We start from the raw sequence: 19138 nt of genomic DNA, 5'->3' as shown, positions 1-19138 counted from the left end.
AACCCCATTATGAGTTCCTGTTAGCTTCCTCTCAACAGATGGGGTGACACTATAAAGCCACATAATGGCCTTATGTGTGTGTCTTTTGACTACAACTCTGTCTATACGGTTTGTGCCGCACATTGGAATTTAAATAGTATTCCACAGGGATCTGATTTCATATTTTTTAAGGAAATATTTTTGATAGGCTGTATTTACATTTGTCTGTGTATTTCTTCACCAGCTTATTATACTGCTCAACAAGAGCAGATTAATAATCAGACTTCATCCATGACAACTTATAGATTTGTTTGGGATAGATATCCATGTGATCTTCCTCCTAACTAGAGATCAAAGCAGTGACTAACACACTCAAATTGCAAAACAATGTGTTAACTGGTCAGGTAGGTCTGCCCCTTATAAGATAGCTTTTAAGTGCTTAGCAGTTTGGCTGACAGGCCAATAAAATTTCATGAAGAAGCAGAGTTGTTAGAGTAAATAAGGTAAAAAAACCAAATCATAGAATCATAGAATCATCCTGGTTGGAAGGGACCTTGAAGATCATCAAGTCCAACCATAAACTAAATCTCCCTACCATAACCTAATTTACCCGTTCAGTGCTTAAATCATGTCTTCAGAGCGTGATGAAAAAGACTCAATTACCCTTTTCTTGAGTTCAGGTAAGGAACACCTGCAGAAGGTTATGTTCAACAGCAACACTGTCAGCCACCCTAGTTTAGGAATCAATAGGAAAATACTCTCCCCTCACTGCCAGAATAGTATAAAACTATAGCAATTCCTGCAGAAAGATTAATAATTTTTGGAAGAATGTTCCTTTTCCCCAAAAGTGCTAAATTCAAGAAGCATCATTCTCCTTCTCCAGGGAAAATGTGTATTTTCCCAGTTTCAGTCATTAGCCACCAGAACAAATTATAGATTTAAAGCTTTAAGGACAGTCAGAGCATAACACAACCTCACATGACCCAGGAAACCAACATTAAAAGGAAAAAAATATTTAAAAAGTCAACTTCATTGACAGACCAGGGGTAGTTAAGTGCCTTGCACTCCATTGCTCAGCATGCAGTGTTCATTTTAAACTTGAGCACATGGCACTACATGCTGCTTTGAGGCATCCTCAGTATGACTCATTACAGGCTGAGGCAACACATCATCACTTTACAAGTTCTCATATTCAAGCCAAGTGAATGCAGTCTTCAAGTTGTTAATGACACTAAACACTGTCAGTTTTCTCATATGTGGGGACTACATGTTCTTTCTTTTCCAAACACGCTTTAGCCAACTGACTAATTCAATCTGTAGAGCTTTTCTATGAAGTTGTTTATGCAACTACATCTTCTTGGAGATACAGCTGGGGAGTCACTATTCTTCCCCCTAAAAAGACTGTTGAACATATGCAGTTGTTGGACCTTTTTAAAAAGGTACAACTCTAGGTAGTGCACACACTTCAGGTTCAACAAGAATTTTTAGCAGCAACGTGCAAGAAACTGCCCTGGCAAAAGCAGCCTTCTGAAGAGATGAAGACACAGACAATAGCCGGTATGTCTCATTTTCTCTACATTTCTATAATAATTTAAAAAAAAAAAAAGCACCAAAAACATTGCAGGGAAAAGTTAATACATCTGCTAATTGAAGGTATCAACTTCTGAAAAATTTAATGATTCTCCTCCAACCGCATGAGGATGTAGTTATGCTGAAGTAACTGAAGGATCCAGAAAAAATATCATGAAGAATCATTTGCACCATAAAGGCGATATAAAAATGGGAAATGTCATGTATTTAACACTGAACTGCTTTTCCTTTATATGGTAATGTATCAGTAAACCCTCCTTGGACTCTCCTACAATTCTGAATTCTCTTCCACTGTGCTATCCCCATTTCCTCAGTTACTCCTGCAGCTGAGGCCATGACTTTCTTCTCCCTCCTCTGCCTGTGGCCTTCTGATCCTGGGAAAAGACATAATCAATACAGAACACTAAATATTTCAGGCATCCTGTTCTTAACAGAACAATGCAGAGTGAAACCATGAGAGGTGGTTAGGCACACAACACTGTCATGCTGTAAATAAGCAGAGTAAGTATGTCAGCTAGCAAGACAGACTTTGCATGGATGCAAATAAATCACCTAATTGTTAACATAAAAAAAAAGCTGCAGATCAAATTCAGCCGTAGCTTATTTAACAAATGTCAAAGGGACCTTTGAGCAACAGGGATATACTTAAGACAGCACACTTTGGTGGTTACAGAAAACTTCAAGATGTATAATGGCTTCCCAGCAAGAAGGAGCTTGGAAGCAATGCACACGGGCAGTGGGTATACAGCCTCTAGATACTGCTGTAGCTAAAAATGCCATGCTTAACATAGTACCACATTATTTGATTTTGAAATTTAAGCAGCTCAATCTAGACATTGCTGGATAGTTTTGAGAAGAAAAATACATGAAGCTTGGAAAGAAAAGACAGGTTTCAAATGGAGCTTGGCACAGCACTATGAGGGCAAGGTCCTTCACTTTCAACTCTCTTCTGCCACTCAAGAGGTGCTAGACAATGACTTTTCAGGGAAAGATCTGATTTACAAGCAGGCACCAAATCAAATAGTAAAACATATAAAAACCCCTGCATCTGGTCAAGTTTCTTTCAGATCACAGTACTAAAACTCTAGGAATGCCATAATTATTGCAGAAAAGGTTGATGGTAGGAACTGCATCTTCCCTTACTGAGTTAGTGGTGTAGAAATGATAGCACAAAACTGAAAGATTAATTGGGTCATGTTATTCTCACAGAACACTTTTTCACATAAGATTTCTGCAGGAACTCCCAGTCAGAGGCACATCTGACATTTAGTGACAGCCCAACCCCCTAGGGATGTCTGCCCCCATCAGGACAAAAAGCAGTACTCGTTCTCTGTATCTCCCCACCTGCCTGCATTCAGTAAGATGTTTTCCTTCCCCACAAATACAATTTAACCTCCTCTTACTCCTTTTGCACTGCAGAGCACAAATATGTTGACCTAGATTCCATGTATGCAGCACCAACAGATTGTTCAGATGGACTGACACTGTATGATCTCCACTGCTAGAGATGCTAAAAAGAATACAGCTTGATTTTCAGATTCCAAGTGGAATCTGAACAACAGGCATGTGAGTGCATGCACGTGCATGTAGAGAGTAAGCATTTAACTTCTTGGAATATTTGACTCCAAATTATAACGTTGATTTTAGAACTGCTTCTGACAGAACTCACCTTCTCTATGCTACTTCTAAATGACAATGCAAACATTTGCCACGATGTGCTCGTGAAAGCTATGACAAGCTGTTTGCATGCTTCATAGAATTTTGATTGTTTAAAAACTCTACTGGAATTGACTATTCTGTTTATACAGATGAACCTTCCCATAAGGCAATGAAGAGAGAGTAAAAACAACAGAGAAATGAATGGTCACAGATCCCATCCCTTCCATTAATACAGTTGGACAAATATAAGTGTTAACATCTGTGGTAGTCTAAATAAGGCTCAGGAGTGCTCAGTAATTCTACCTTTACATGATATGCCTCAGTCAAATAAGAAGCTAAATTTTAAACATGCATTAGGGTTCAGTTCAGAATCCCATAAAATTGGTATAGATTCTGGCCTTTTGCTTCAACTAAAACAAGATTAAATTCTGAGCTATGGTTAACACCCTTTGCTGCAAAAGTAAACAACCCCTTTTTTTCCTCCTATTAACACAGTAAGTGATGAGCATTCCTTGGCGGAACAGCTTGCTTGAGAAGGAGGAAACTAATGCTATTAAGATAAAAATCTGCAAAAGGACCTCATACTATAGCAAAGGGTAAAAAAAAGGTAGCAGCTCCTTGTATCAAGTCAGTCATATCTTGTAAGGGCATCTCTGAGTAAGTGAAAAGTATTTAAAAATGCAAAGTATTTAACATCTCTTTGGTTTAACACACTATTGTAAAGAAAACGAATGTGATGCTTTTGCTTAGTGTTTGTGTATCTGAAGTTGCTCTGTGGAACTCAAAGTGATTAGAGCTGTCAAGTTAGTCAGAGGCTTAAACTATGATGTTGATTTAAGCAAGTTATTTAATCTGTCCATAAGCTTCCTATTAGAGTTTCAAGCAGAGATTCTCCTTTCAGGTCAATGTGCTTAAAGGTTGAAGCTTATTTACTTTGTAAGAATTGAAGTGCTGACAACAAAGGAAAATCCATACACTTAAAAGATTAAACACCCGTTCCTCTTGTTTTATTTTATGAGGACGTAGATGAAATAATACAACTCTTGGTTTAATGTGGTATATGCTATTTGTACCACAAGAGGGCACTAAGACCATACTTAAAGCGGCTCATTCAGCTCTGATGTATACATTGCAGAACGAAGTAAAAAAGTAAGGAGGTATGTGTTGCTTTCACAAACACAAAAGCATTCAGATATCTTGATACCATGCATAGATATTCATAATGTACTCATACGGCCTTTACTTCCAAAAGAACAGCACAAAGCTTTTTGTAAAAACATTATACTGCCAAGTAATAAGACTAAAGAAGCTTGAAGCATGAAACAAGTTGTGCTTCATGTTTTGAATACCATCGGTCTATTAATAAAGTTTAGAATTCTGAATTTTTATGTTGTCTAAAATAATGTGACCTGTATGAACTTGTAATGAATTGGAACTGTCAGTCAGAGGTAGATGCTTACAGTCAGATAAAACCATTTTGAGTACAAATTACTCCTGCTTGTCCAAGCAGCAATTTTGTTTACACATGTAAGAGAAAGTCCTGTGCAACAGCATAACAAATCAGCATACTTCAACAGCCAGTTGACCATCTCACTAAAAATATTCTTCTTAGTATATTGCAACCTTTTTAATAAGGCTTGACAACATCTGAATGTTCACATCAGCCAATGAAGTGTCACAGGAACTACCCTTTAGGTATTAGTTGGATATTCCTTTACAGACCGTATCACATTATAAAAGCTACTTGCAATTTTTTAAGCCATAAAGGTGTGCAAAACAAATCCTGACAATGCCTCACTTCAGTATCAAACAAAAATAATGGTGACTTTCCCTACTAGCTCAATGATCAGCACAAAGCCAAAGTATCTCAGTTCTGCAGCTCTGAGAGTCAACCACATTCTTCACATTAAGTATTTTTACACTTGCTCTGGAAGTCTTTTGGTCCTGTTATTTATGTGCCTGATATGGCTGCTTAGGTATCTGTCCAGCAACATCAATTTTCGGCTACTCAACATGCTTCAGAAACTGACTTTCCAGTAATGTAACAGGTGATCATTCAGTAGCAACACCCTTAACAGTGTCAAGTTGCCTCTTGAAGGATGACCAGAGAATAATGTCGTAACAATTAAATCCTCTAACCATTTTCTCAGTGATTTGGGAATAAGGCAGAAACTAATGGAGGCATCTGTAGCATGATAGAACTGTTAATATAGAGTATCCCTATTAGTTGTAACTGGCTCAACTCCTGCACTTGCCTCAAATGTACGTCATAGGTGATAGTTTTGGGCACTTCACAAACCTTCCCCTTAAGAAACAGCTCCACTAAAAACCTCTGCAGATTTAGAAGTCCTTTTAGAATAAATACAAACATTATATAAACTTCAGTATAGCAGGCAGAAGTTAAACAGGAAAGTGTTGGTCTCAGGTTTTTGATTTCTCTTCTATGCATGAAGTGACTTGGGTTTAAAATATAAATTTCTATATAGAAGAGAGGTAAGTTAGAAAAAAAAAAAAGTAACAGGCAGCAAAGTACAGACAGAAGCATATATGCAAACATCGCAGAAGCACAGAATCACCAAGGCTGGAAAAGACTTTTAAGATCATCAAGTCCATCCAACAAGGCAATGTGACTGTATCACACTTCCAAAGTCCCATGCTCATGTAAATGTCCCACCATTCTTGAGAAAATTCTTATTTCACCTATTTGAAATATACATCAGGCACATACTGTAATTAAAAAATCAGAATATAAATTCAAATTTTTGATCCCATACTCCATCCCATGCTAGCATATAACTCCCACTGACCATTTGTTAGATTCCGCCGTGGCTCATGGCAGCAGAAGAGGGAACTCCGCATCTCACTAGTTATTTCAGTTCTCATGAACATAGGCTTTTGACTGGCAAAGCAAAACCACAGCTATCACATAGGCCTACAACCCAAACCACAGGCAGCCCTACTGCTGTTACTGTCAGAAATGCTCAATGAATGCTTAACAAAACAAGATATTAAATCAGAGACATTTGACATTCCAATTTCTTGGTAAAATTTTCAGCATAATGTAGCTATCTCAAAGATGGATAAGGTTATGTCATGCCACCGAGTGTGTAGTAACAAGAGGACAAACTGCATCAGATATCCCCAGGCAGCATTACAGGATCTGAAAGGCTGTGAAAATCTCCTGAAGTAACAATCCCGTGTTACTGGGATCATCAGGCACACATTTGATCCACAAAGGTGCTGCATTAGCTCTATACCTGAAGCCCCATTCAGAAAGGTGTGCAGAAGTACCATTCATCTTGTCATTAAAATGTGTCTTTCAGTCTGTCATGGAGCCAAACAAGAGCAAATTATGTTGCTTTATGGATCTTGTAAGTTTACATAATAATAACATTTCAACAAATGTTGTACGTGCATCTAAAAAGGGTTTTTTTTAGGTTCTATGTAGTGGTTGAATAATTGTATATACTAATGTATTACATATGTAAGGGCAAAATTCAAATCTACAATTTCTTTTCAATTGTTTTCATTGGACTGAAGGATGAACAGAAGACTGAAAATTTCAGGAAGCCTGTCAGTGCAAAGTGTCATTTCTGGGTACACATCCTTGAAATAATTCTGGTTTTGGAGACAACCTCACTTTCATACACCCTGTCAAGGCTCCTCTTGAGTCAGTTGAAGTTTACAGCGGGTAAAAGGTATTTCCCCAAACCTTACGAAAATAAGACAGGCAAATCTCCCTTTCCATTTTTGAATTCTGAGTTATGACTTAAACCATAAATCATCATCAAGGTTGAATTAACCATCGTGTTCATTTTACACTCTGCACAAGAATGTACAGAGAACATTTACACTATTTGTCAGGTTCATACTTTCAGGTTTCTTGCACTCAGACAAAAGACAACCTAAAGGATAGTACAAAGGGAAGGAGGGAAGGAATCATAGAATCATAGAAACATAGAATCATAGAATCATAGAATCCTAGGGGTTGGAAGGGACCTCAAAAGATCATCTAGTCCAACCCCCCTGCCAGAGCAGGATCACCTAGAGTACATCACACAGGAAGGCATCCAGGTGGGTTTTGAATGTCTCCAGAGAAGGAGACTCCACAACCTCTCTGGGCAGCCTGTTCCAGTGCTCTGTCACTCTCACAGTAAAAAATTTTTTTCAAATATTCACCTTGAACCTCCTATGCTCCAATTTGATCCCATTACCCCATGTCCTATCACCGGTCAACACTGAGAAAAGCCTAACTCCATCTCCCTGACACTCACCCCTTACATATTTGTAAACATTGATGAGGTCACCCCTCAGTCTCCTTTTCTCCAAGCTAAAGAGACCCAGCTCCCTCAGCCTTTCCTCATAAGGGAGATGATCCACTCCCTTAATCATCTTTGTAGCTCTGCACTGGACTCTTTCCAGCAGTTCCCTGTCCTTCTGCAACTGAGGGGCCCAGAACTGGACACAACACTCCAGATGCGGCCTCACCAATGCAGAGCAGAGGGGGAGGAGAACCTCTCTTGACCGACTAACCACACCCTTTCTAATGCACCTCAGGATGCCATTGGCCTTCTTAGCCACAAGGGCACATTGCTGGCTCATGGTCATCCTCCTGTCTACCAGGACCCCCAGGTCCCTTTCACCTACACTGCTCTCCAGCAGGTCAGCCCCCAACCTGTACTGGTACATGGGGTTTCTCTTCCCCAAATGCAAAACTCTACACTTGCCCTTGTTGAACTTCATCAGATTTCTCCCCGCCCAACTCTCCAGCCTGTCCAAGTCCCTCTGAACGGCAGCACAGCCCTCCAGTGTGTCAGCCACTCCTCCCAGCTTTGTGTCACCAGCAAACTTGCTGAGAGTACATTCTATACCCTCATCCAGGTTGTTGATGAAGATGTTGAACAACACTGGTCCCAGTACCGAGCCCTGAGGGACTCCACTAGTCACAGGCCTCCAACCAGATTCCGCCCCATTGACTACAACTCTCTGCCTCCTTCCTTTCAACCAGTTCTTGATCCACAAGATCAGGGAAGGAGGAAAGGAAGGAGGGAAGGAGGAAAGGAAGGAGGGAAGGAGGAAAGGAAGGAGGGAAGGAGGAAAGGAAGGAGGGAAGGAGGGAAGGAGGGAAGGAGGGAAGGAGGGAAGGAGGGAAGGAGGGAAGGAGGGAAGGAGGGAAGGAGGGAAGGAGGGAAGGAGGGAAGGAGGGAAGGAGGGAAGGAGGGAAGGAGGGAAGGAAGGAAAAGAGAGAAAGGGAGAGAGAAAGGGAGAGAGAAAGGGAGAGAGAAAGGGAGAGAGAAAGGGAGAGAGAAAGGGAGAGAGAAAGGGAGAGAGAAAGGGAGAGAGAAAGGGAGAGAGAAAGGGAGAGAGAAAGGGAGAGAGAAAGGGAGAGAGAAAGGGAGAGAGAAAGGGAGAGAGAAAGGGAGAGAGAAAGGGAGAGAGAAAGGGAGAGAGAAAGGGAGAGAGAAAGGGAGAGAGAAAGGGAGAGAGAAAGGGAGAGAGAAAGGGAGAGAGAAAGGGAGAGAGAAAGGGAGAGAGAAAGGGAGAGAGAAAGGGAGAGAGAAAGGGAGAGAGAAAGGGAGAGAGAAAGGGAGAGAGAAAGGGAGAGAGAAAGGGAGAGAGAAAGGGAGAGAGAAAGGGAGAGAGAAAGGGAGAGAGAAAGGGAGAGAGAAAGGGAGAGAGAAAGGGAGAGAGAAAGGGAGAGAGAAAGGGAGAGAGAAAGGGAGAGAGAAAGGGAGAGAGAAAGGGAGAGAGAAAGGGAGAGAGAAAGGGAGAGAGAAAGGGAGAGAGAAAGGGAGAGAGAAAGGGAGAGAGAAAGGGAGAGAGAAAGGGAGAGAGAAAGGGAGAGAGAAAGGGAGAGAGAAAGGGAGAGAGAAAGGGAGAGAGAAAGGGAGAGAGAAAGGGAGAGAGAAAGGGAGAGAGAAAGGGAGAGAGAAAGGGAGAGAGAAAGGGAGAGAGAAAGGGAGAGAGAAAGGGAGAGAGAAAGGGAGAGAGAAAGGGAGAGAGAAAGGGAGAGAGAAAGGGAGAGAGAAAGGGAGAGAGAAAGGGAGAGAGAAAGGGAGAGAGAGAGAAAGGCAAAACCATAAAGTACTTAAACACTGGAATGCTGAATTTAACAAATCAACATGCTAAGGCGTATTTAGCTCTCTCTTGATTTAACAGCTTCACAGATTCCTTACTAAACAAAACCAATCCCAGTGTACCAGATGACTATATTCACGCTCACTTTGTTAACTGCAGCCAAGCTAGCAAAAAAGGAAAGATAACACTTTTCTCATAAGCACTTTTGATATGGGTTTCTCCTCACAAGAGAGACACACTTCCTAAATAGCATAAGCAGTAATAGTTGACCTCAAATGACTCAGGAATCAATGCAAACAGCAGTGAAGAATGAGCCAAACTAGAGAAGTATATTTTGAAGTATTACAGCAAGTTTAAGGAAGAAAAACATACAAAATAAAAGAAAGATGTAAAAGGTCACTTTGGGGTTCAAATAAAGCCATTGCTCATTACTTTCTCAGTTCTGGGAATATGCTTTTAAATTACTTCCTGCTTAATTTCAAAATAGAATGCCTCTCACACAACTTTAACCTTGTGAGTTACAGCCATTTTTTAAGATCTTAATTAAAAGTAAACAGTGACTTTTTTTTTCCAGAACAATGAGTGTCTCTGTGATGAAACATGCAAGTTCAACTACCCCTTACAGTACGTGATGGGAGTTTTAAAAGAAAGGCCATCTGATATTAAGAGATTCAAGGAAAAGTACTAGTGTAAGAGCTGACATTGTGGAATTCAGTAAAAGACCCATCAATTAGGCCATAAAGTCACATACTACATTATATTTAGCCAAACAGCATTCATTTCTCTACACAGCTGGTGTGATGTCAATCAGAGCAAAAATGCATGAGGCCATAAAAGACAGTATTATTTTAATACCATAGTCCTGGAATTTCCCCTACAATAGCATAATCCATATTGTACCAGGAGGTAAGATGGCCTTTAGTCTATGTTTATTTAGACAGTGTAATTCTAGATGCTAGATCAGAGGTCTCCATGTCTTTCCACTGGAGCAGGAATTTAAGAAAAAAAATTCAGAAGAAGTCCTAGCAATAATAAAAATCAAAACCATTTCTCTCAGGTGAGGTTTTAATTTTAAAATAAGGGCAATATTAGATAGAAAGATATCTTAGTAACAATCTGGAAGAGAAGGGATTATAAAATACATTAGTAAATGTTTTTCAAGATTGCTCACAAGCAGCACATTAGCCATATGCAAGTACAGACAAAATACTTGAAATATTTAGTGGGATTCACTGAAATGAAAGAATCCATCTCCAAAAGCCATTATTGTTTTGGGGTTTGTTTTTTTTTTTAAATAAAAGTAGTCACTAAGGACAATAAAGTATTCTTTCTCAAATATTTTAAGATATTTTTGGGGGAGAGATTTGATTCAAAGTAATTCTGGTAATGGATTTTTGGAGGGTTAAAAGCAGTGACCAGAGACCCCATGTAAACAAAAAAATACTGACACAATACAGTCTATTCTGTAAGACTGAACACTAGAAAATGACATCTGAAGTACACCCTGACAGGATATTAATTAAAGCTAAACTGCTCTTCACAAAATTCTTCACCTTGAAAAACACCTATCCACCTGTCTGTAAAATTTGAAGGTATGTACAAAGGAGCTGTAGTGCCACAACTTTGACCCCTACAAGGGAGAAAGCACTACAAAGCAAAAGGGAAGATCCTTAGAAAAAAAAAACAGTCATGATTTTCAGGTGTAACACCCAAGGCAAACAGACACGTGTGGTCCATTGTTTAGCAGTTGCTTACCACTGCAAACAGAAGAGGTGATGTTGTACAGAAAGGGATAAAACTGCAAACAGCGGATCATCTTTAGGCTGCTTTCACACTCCAAGCACTTGGTTGTCAAATCCAGTGCACGTCTAAAGGCCTGCAGAGCTCCACTGATGTTGTTCAGAGCCAGATAGGCATTTCCTAGGCTCAAAAAAGTCAGGGGCTGCAAAGAGAAAAGCAACAAGTATGTTTAAAACTGAAGACAACTATGAAAAAACCCTGTCATAGAATCATAGAATCATTCAGGTTGGAATGGATGTTAAAGATCAAGTTCCAACGCCCCTGCCATGAGCAGGGAACCCTACCACTACACCAGGTTGCACAAAACCTCGTCCAACCTGGCCTTAAAAACCTCCAGGGATGGGGCATCAACAACCTCCCTGGTAGCCCATTCTAGTTCCTCACCACCCTTACAGTGAAGAATTTCTTCCTAATATCTAACCTAAATCTCCCTTCTCTCTGTTTAAAACCATTGCCCCTTGTCCTATCACTATCTTCTCTGATGAAAAGCCCCTCCCCAGCTTTCCTGTAGGCCTCCTTCAAGGTACTGGAAGGCTGCTATAAGGTCTCCCTGGAGCCTTCTCTTCTCTAAGCTGAACAGCCCCAACTCTCTCAGTCTGTCTTCGTAGCAGAGGTGGTCCAGGCCTTTGATCATCTTGGTGGCCCTTCTCTGGACCCCCTCCAACAGCTCCATTGTCTTTCCTGTGCTGAGGGCCCCAGAGCTGTACACAGTATTCCACATGGGGTCTGACCAGAGCTGAACAGAGGGGCAGAATCAACTCCCTGGCCCTGCTGGCCTGTCAATCCACACCCCCTCAAATTTGACTGGAAAGAATTTAGAAAACTTCTTAAGTAGGGACTACCTATTCTTAGAACAGAGAACTAACAAGTTGATACACTGATGCTAAATGAAAGCTGCTTTGACATAAGGTTGCGTTCAGGATTCTATCTTCCTCTGATGAAACACAGCTGTTAAACAGACAAATTGAAGTGAAGCATGAAATACTCACTTATAAGCCATCAGAAACATAAAGCTTACTGCACAGAGTAGCAAAGAACTACAATGAAATGCTTGAAGACACTGTAGAATGATTAACTGTCAGCAAAAACGTAAAAATATTACTGGTGTTCTAGTGGGATAGATGCATTCTGTTGGTCAAGAGTGTTCAGGATTATTTGAGAAAACGAGGTTACTGAAAACACCAGAGTGTCTCACTAGCTAAGGAGTATACATGTGTTAACATTCAGTTCTTTATAAAACCTAACATCTTCATTCTCTGATTTTTGCTAGTCTCCCTAGAAGACGTGTTGGTTTTTTTTGAAGTGTAAATTATGAACACCTTCTTCACTGGATAGAATTTAATTAGCACTTTAATAAAGGCACACAGTAAAGCATGACATTGTGTTTGTTGATTGAAAAGTAACTTAAGCAAAATAATTTGTTGCAATTACCAGTATAATGCTGGAACAATAACTATAATATTGTAATTTAGCATTCATTTTTTCTACTGAAATAATTTCACATTAATTATCTGAAAATCTGGAGCCTGATCAGTAGTTTAAGATTTTTCAAACTCATCTTACCTTGTGCCATTAAAAAACATTCAGAAAAAGGTGCAAGCTGAGCAACAGGATTTTTTTAAAAAGCTTGTGCTAATTTAGCACAGCCTTCACCTCCTGTAGCTATAATTAATTTTAATTTGTATTTACTTTCAATTATATTCCAGGAAATACTGTTTCAAGTACAAATTCTCCTGCTAGATTTTTTGATACAATAGGTGTTAAAGGACTGAGAATGCCTAAAGAAGACAGGAGCAGGCATTCTTGTAAAAAGGTAGGATTGCCAGTAGAAGAAAAGCACTACTCACACATTATGGTCCTAGGGATCCCTAGGCTCCTCCCCTCCAAGGTTGTGCTTGCAAGTGTTCTTCTTAAGGCACATCATTAAAACACAGTTCTTTTATAGTTCCTTTTTGCACTTACCTGCCACTCAAGTGGGCTAGATTCCTTTCCAACAATTGCCAAATTGTTCCTGTATGTTATATTGAAAAGGTTTCTTCCGTTTTTAGCTTTTTTTTTTGTGCTACATGACTGGCAGCCTGGTAGGTTTAAGCTCTCTGTTTATATCTAATTACAGAGGTAGAAGCACAGAAAAAAGTAACTTCAACTTCTTACTGAGGCATCTCAAATTTAAGACCAAAATTACTTGCTAGAGAAAAGGTGTTCCCTGCCACCCCTTGGTTTCTATTTTCACAATTGTTCTGTCCAGTCCAGTAGTTTAAAAAGTTTGTGCGGAAACTTTCTGTGTGACATAGGTGACAATCTACAAAATGTTTACAATGTGATCATTCAGAAATACAAAAACCTGTTTTGAATTTATGGTTGTAAGTCATCAAACAACTAGAACACAGCTTTTTCCCTATGTATAAAACGTTGGGAGAAATGAAACAGCACAGATAAAAAGTCAAGATGGCACAGAAAGATGTTTATACAGCCAAAGATTTTGTTGACACATGCTACTTTAAGGGTTTTAAAAATCTAGATAAGATGCTGACAGCATTACAGATCTGCTTTGGATGAAACTGATGCCAAAACACTAGGATTAGATTCCTCAGAGCCACTGGTGATAATACAGGTGTTGGGAGGCAAAAAGATATTTATGTTCTCAGCAACCAGCATCACCTCCACTGCAATCAAGAACTTAAATGAAAATTAACATCTGTTGCAAATCACAAGCTGGAAGTTGAACTGCATGCACAGGTAAGGAAGTACAAGTAATTAACATGTATTTAGAAAATAATGAAGAAAAGAACATTTAACGCTGAATGAATGCAAAAAACATCTCATCTTACCTCAGAGGCATTGATGGCCAAAGCTTTCAGCAGGAGCTGGCTGGCATCCAAATGAAGATCATAATGAATTAAGAGGTTAGCAAGATTAACCAGAGGGATGTCCTGATACTCATGTGGAGCCAAATTAAATGCTTTTTGCAAGCAGGTGATAGCAAAGGTGCTATTTCCAACTGCACGCCAGTACAATCCAGCTTCATTAAGCACAAGCCATAGAGGATCTTCTGGCTACAGGAAAGTCAGGGAAAAAGATGAAAACAGCCACGAAGAGGCATCTGAGGAAAACAGAATTGCCCACTCTTTGGTAACAACCAACCAACCAACACCCAGTCTTGCATATCACTGTATTAACTAGATGCAAACTACACTTCACTGTGACTGCTAGCAGATAATTCAACCTGCTCTACTCCAATTGACATAATTTACAGTATGAACTGTAATTTAGTAGCAGCTGTTGCTCACACTACTCATACGACTGCCTTGTATCATGAGGACAAAATCCCTTAAAATATAGAAGTTATTATGGTTAGCTCACTTCAGGAAGGAACAGTTGTGAGACAATTCAGTGTCATAAAATTACATTAATACAGATCTATGTAGAAATGGTACAATTTGAGGGTCAGGCAGCTTTTAAATTGTAGCTAGATATGCTGCATGTTTGATATCCAACATGAAGATTTCCTGTCAGTTTGAGGTTTCAGAATTGTTTTCAATTCAATTTAGTTATCTATTTGTCTTATGAAAGTCGACAAGTCAAACATGTTAGATTCTCTTTAAAGATTATAAAATAGAAAGCAACAAGTGAGGGTAGGTAGAAGAATACAGGAAGTGTCAAATACACCTTGAATGGCCCTACCTCCTCTTTCACCTGTAGCAGAAAAAACAAACACTTATCCTAGAGGAGAAATAGTAAAAGTTTAAAATGCTGACAGGTGGACAGCACTATGCAGAACTTCCACTTCCAGATGGAGTAGTTCAAAATGGTTTACAAACACTTACATTCTAGCTTTCAGTATTTTCAGCATTCTGTGTAACCCAATTTAAAGTATAAAAGCAACAACTGAAACTAACGTCCAATCCAACCTACACATCTGAAGACCAAATGCATGCATGAGTAGAATACGTGTGGCTAGGATTAAAGAAAAGACAGATAAATGGTTTTCACAGCAGTATTGTATTAATGGAATACAGCTGGCAGTACAGTAATGGTGTGTTAATCACCACAGCTATCTTCTTCCAGTTTTTTAAAAGAACCTCACACAGGAGGGTTCTACCTAGGGTTCAAGATGAACTGCAAAATTCAACAGGATATATTACCTCTTGGTTCAGAGTACCTTACATAATCTGTAAGAGTACTTATCACCTCTATTTTGCAATGCACAGACATAACATTACTTGCATGTTATTCATACCAAACTCCAAACTGAACTGCACTCCATACACAGGTCGCAATGATCGATCTCTAACTCAATCCTCAGCAAGTTATTAGCACTCTGCTCTTCCCAATACCAAGATATCAACTGTGGCACACCTGATCTAGAAAGTTTATCATTAGCAGAACAGGCATCACAAAAAGTGTTCTTACATAAGCATGTAAATCACTGAGAAGTTTACACTTTTAGTATGAAGGCAACAGACCACTACAGTTAAAACCAAAATACCTATATATGCACTGCAACAGTAAAGACATTAAACACATATAGGACTGTTCTGAACAGCATTATAACAGGAATCAACTCCTACTGTTAATTTTTCTTCCTCTGGGCAAGACAGATGCACACAGTAAATAGTACTGATTTTAGACTACAAACAACACATATACTGCATTGACAATTTTTTCAAGAGAGTTAGAGAAGTATTAGCTTGACATGTCAAAAAGAGTCAACCTCTATCTCACTGCTTTCTGTGATTTGACTTGTGATGACTCTCAAAAGCCCCACGCAAGATGGAGGTGGCATTCCACAGGGTGTTATAAAGATGTACCTTCTTCGCCCCAGAGTGCTAATTACCCTGACAGAAGGTTGACAGATGATTGCTTTCTCTGGAGGGGAAGGCAGGGTAGTGGGGAGGAGGAGGAAGACCAAATGGCAGCCATATAGGGAGGGGTGAAAGATGGAGGAGTAGTTTGTTCCAACCTATTTCTCTCCATTAAGCAAGTGGCTGCCAGGATTAGCTGGTATCTTGCTGCTCCATGTCCTGCAGTCACAAGAACTAACTACAGTTTTGGTCCACACTAATCTAAATTAAATAGATATTTCTCTAAATTTGTGCACTGCGTGTAAACATGGATTTTTAAGTTAGCTCCAGTTTCTCAGTTACAGGTAGAAAATAAGCTTATTTCTTGCACATCTCTGACTGACTTCTTTACAAGTACAGAAGCAAGCTGCAAATAAGAATTTTGAGTTTATCCCATGCTACAATTTTGGACATACCTTTCTGATGGCACGATCTAGAAACTCTCCTATCTTTGCCTGTGTTATAGTTTGATTGTTGATACGAGAATGCAAGACCTGGAAAAAAAATTTTTTTAAACAACTGAAGAAATTTTACAATATCTATCTACATGGGTTATTCAAATCTTACTTCCCTAAGTCCATCCTTCAGTAAGGGGGAAGAAAAAAAGAAAAAAAGAAAAATTGCTCAAAATAGGTAATGTCAGTATGTAGCTAATAAAGCAGCCAATCTCCAGAAAGCAACATGGAGGACTCATATCAGCCTAAAGTTACAGCAGTTACTGGAAACTCCAAAAAGATTAATCTTGTCAAGTGACTGTTAGAAAGTTTTAAAAGAAAGCAATAATTTTAAAAAGTACATTAAATTTCCTATTCTATGCTTTTGGTCATCATTTGAAAGAAACCAGACAACAAGTCTGATGCTGAGTGACAAGTCCTCTCTTTCTCCAGCCCTATTAGAGAGCACTTGCTCCCCTTTTTTGGCAGTACTGATTGGCTTGTTATACCAAGTAATCTTTTAAATATCAGAACCTTTCATGTTCTGAGTAAGGTTTTTAAGGCAATAAAGAGAAGTACTTTAAAACCAGAAGAGAACCAATGAGAAGGTGTCTCTTACCTGTCTTGCTTGATCATCTGGCATCTTGAATTTCAAATCTAGATTACTCTCTAGCTCCTTGAGGAGTATGTTTAGAGATTCATTGTTACGAGCATCAGTAATGGAAGAACAGTCTGGTTCTTGGGTTTCTTCATGCTTGACAGTATCTCCTGGGATACTCAGGACTGGCTGGACTCTAGCAATAAGGAGAACCAAGACAAGTTAACAGCATTTACTGCAGGTCACTGGTATACAAACATAAGAATCAGATACATTTCAACTGACAAGTCTCATACTGCCATCATGAACTACAAACCAGAAGAGTTCAAGAACCGCCCTTCCTTTGAAAAGTCATTAATAAATAAGGTCTTTACTTTCCATTTTTAAGCACAAAATATCTGTAAATAATGGACAATGCAGTAAAGAGAAGACACAGAAGGTTCTCATATTATGCCAATAAGGACCACATGAAATTTAGGACTAAACAGGTAAGTGAAAAAGAAAACACTCAAGTTTTTTATATTAAAGCTTGATTTCAAAACCATCAAGAGGTAGCCAAATTATTTGTGAAGAAAATTCTAAGTTGAACACAGTTTTTTTCAAATGAAGCTTCAGGACATTTGTGGATGGGAACCTTTGCTTTAGTATCATAGTATCATTCTGGTTGGAAAAGACCCTCAAGATCATTGAGTCCAACCACTAAAATATATGTTTAACCACTAGTATATGCTCAATACTAGAATTATACCAGCTAAGAGAATAAAGCTTTCTTACTATCACTGTGTAATTGCATCGATCTATGTCAGGTAGCTATTGCAGCATAGACACACTTATTTTATCCTATGTAATAACAAGTATTACTGACTATTCCACAACTAATCTGCTTTTCTACCTTTGTCCCAAAGGAATGAGACAGGACTTTCCACTTCTAATCCTTTCTAGTATTTTTCTGGTCTTCACAATTTTCTATTATCTAAATAAATATTTACTTATGATATATAATAAATAAACTACAGCTAAGAGGACGTATGCAAGGTACAACAATTAACAGCAGTTATTAAATAGGTACCTCATTCTCTCTTTCAAGGTCTTTTTTTTAAAAATATACTCTAGAAGACATTCAGGCTTGTGCTTAAATCCTCAGCCTTTTACTAATACTGTAGATATTTCATGTATTCACCTCCTACTGACAGTCAGGGGAGAATCACCATGAAATTGGATCTGTTACAGCTACGGCAAATATGACAATAAAGGAAAACACCCTAATTTGGAATGGCAAGAGAAAGATTTGAGCACATCTGTGCTGTTAATTACTATTTACATCCATTCTCTCCAGAAAGAAAAACCTCATTAAGGCATTAGTGTGAAAATATACAAATAGAATTTTTAAAAAGCAACACTTGCCTCAATCCCCTATTTTCTGGAGGCAGGAAATAAGTTGGCAGTTCTTTTGGATTAGGAATTTTGGGGAAAGATTTCACGCACTCTGATCGTTGAGGCCAAAGAAGATGCTGTTTGTCCTAAGGGAAAAAGGAATTATTTAAAATTATTTTCTTAAGATCTAAAATATTCTTATTAACAAGCTAATATGAACACAAGGAATAGTCTGGAGGCAAAAAAGAGCAGAGATCTTTAAAACTACCATTTTCCCATCTCTTATGCAATAACAGCAGTTCAGTTTTCTATCTCTACTCAGCTGTACTTCTTTATTGGCAGCTGTTTGCAGAGGTGATACGAATAATCTCCTTCGAGCTGCAGCAGAGTTTCAAACAATGGGAAAGTGGTCCTGGGAAACTACAGAGATGCTTTTATGTTGAAGAAATTCAGAAAGGTTCTAAGAACTTTCACATAAAAAAAGATTCACTCTTTCACAATTCCTCTTTGAAAGGGCAAAGCTTATGCTCTTCACTCACTCTGTTGGATTCTACACTCCACACTGAAACAACAGAACGAGCAACAGGGGAAGACTGCACGGACAGGCTGTGGTCGCTTTGGTTTGCATGAGGATCCAAATTCACAGATGTCATACTAGAAGTTGAAGAGTCTTCACCAAACTAAAAACAACAGAAAAATAATAGTGAATAAGGAAAAGAGATGGTATATTACTGGTTACATTTCTACACACTATTTTTCCCTCCACCATTTATACAGTTAAG

The 19138-nt window shown here is 38.9% G+C and overlaps 1 protein-coding gene across 1 annotated transcript in view; it reads right to left on the bottom strand.

The window, feature by feature from the left end:
• Positions 1 to 19138, bottom strand: part of TTC17 (tetratricopeptide repeat domain 17) — a 64488-nt gene that overhangs the window by 24837 nt on the left and 20513 nt on the right. The window contains 6 exon segments of the mRNA XM_051622456.1: positions 11062 to 11248; positions 13938 to 14162; positions 16367 to 16444; positions 17004 to 17178; positions 18387 to 18502; positions 18896 to 19036. Of these exon segments, the coding sequence (XP_051478416.1) occupies positions 11062 to 11248; positions 13938 to 14162; positions 16367 to 16444; positions 17004 to 17178; positions 18387 to 18502; positions 18896 to 19036 (922 nt within the window).

The sequence above is a fragment of the Apus apus genome, chromosome 5, assembly GCF_020740795.1.
Source record: "Apus apus isolate bApuApu2 chromosome 5, bApuApu2.pri.cur, whole genome shotgun sequence".
Taxonomy (NCBI): Eukaryota; Metazoa; Chordata; class Aves; order Apodiformes; family Apodidae; genus Apus; species Apus apus.
This window is presented reverse-complemented; position numbering and strand designations above follow the sequence as displayed.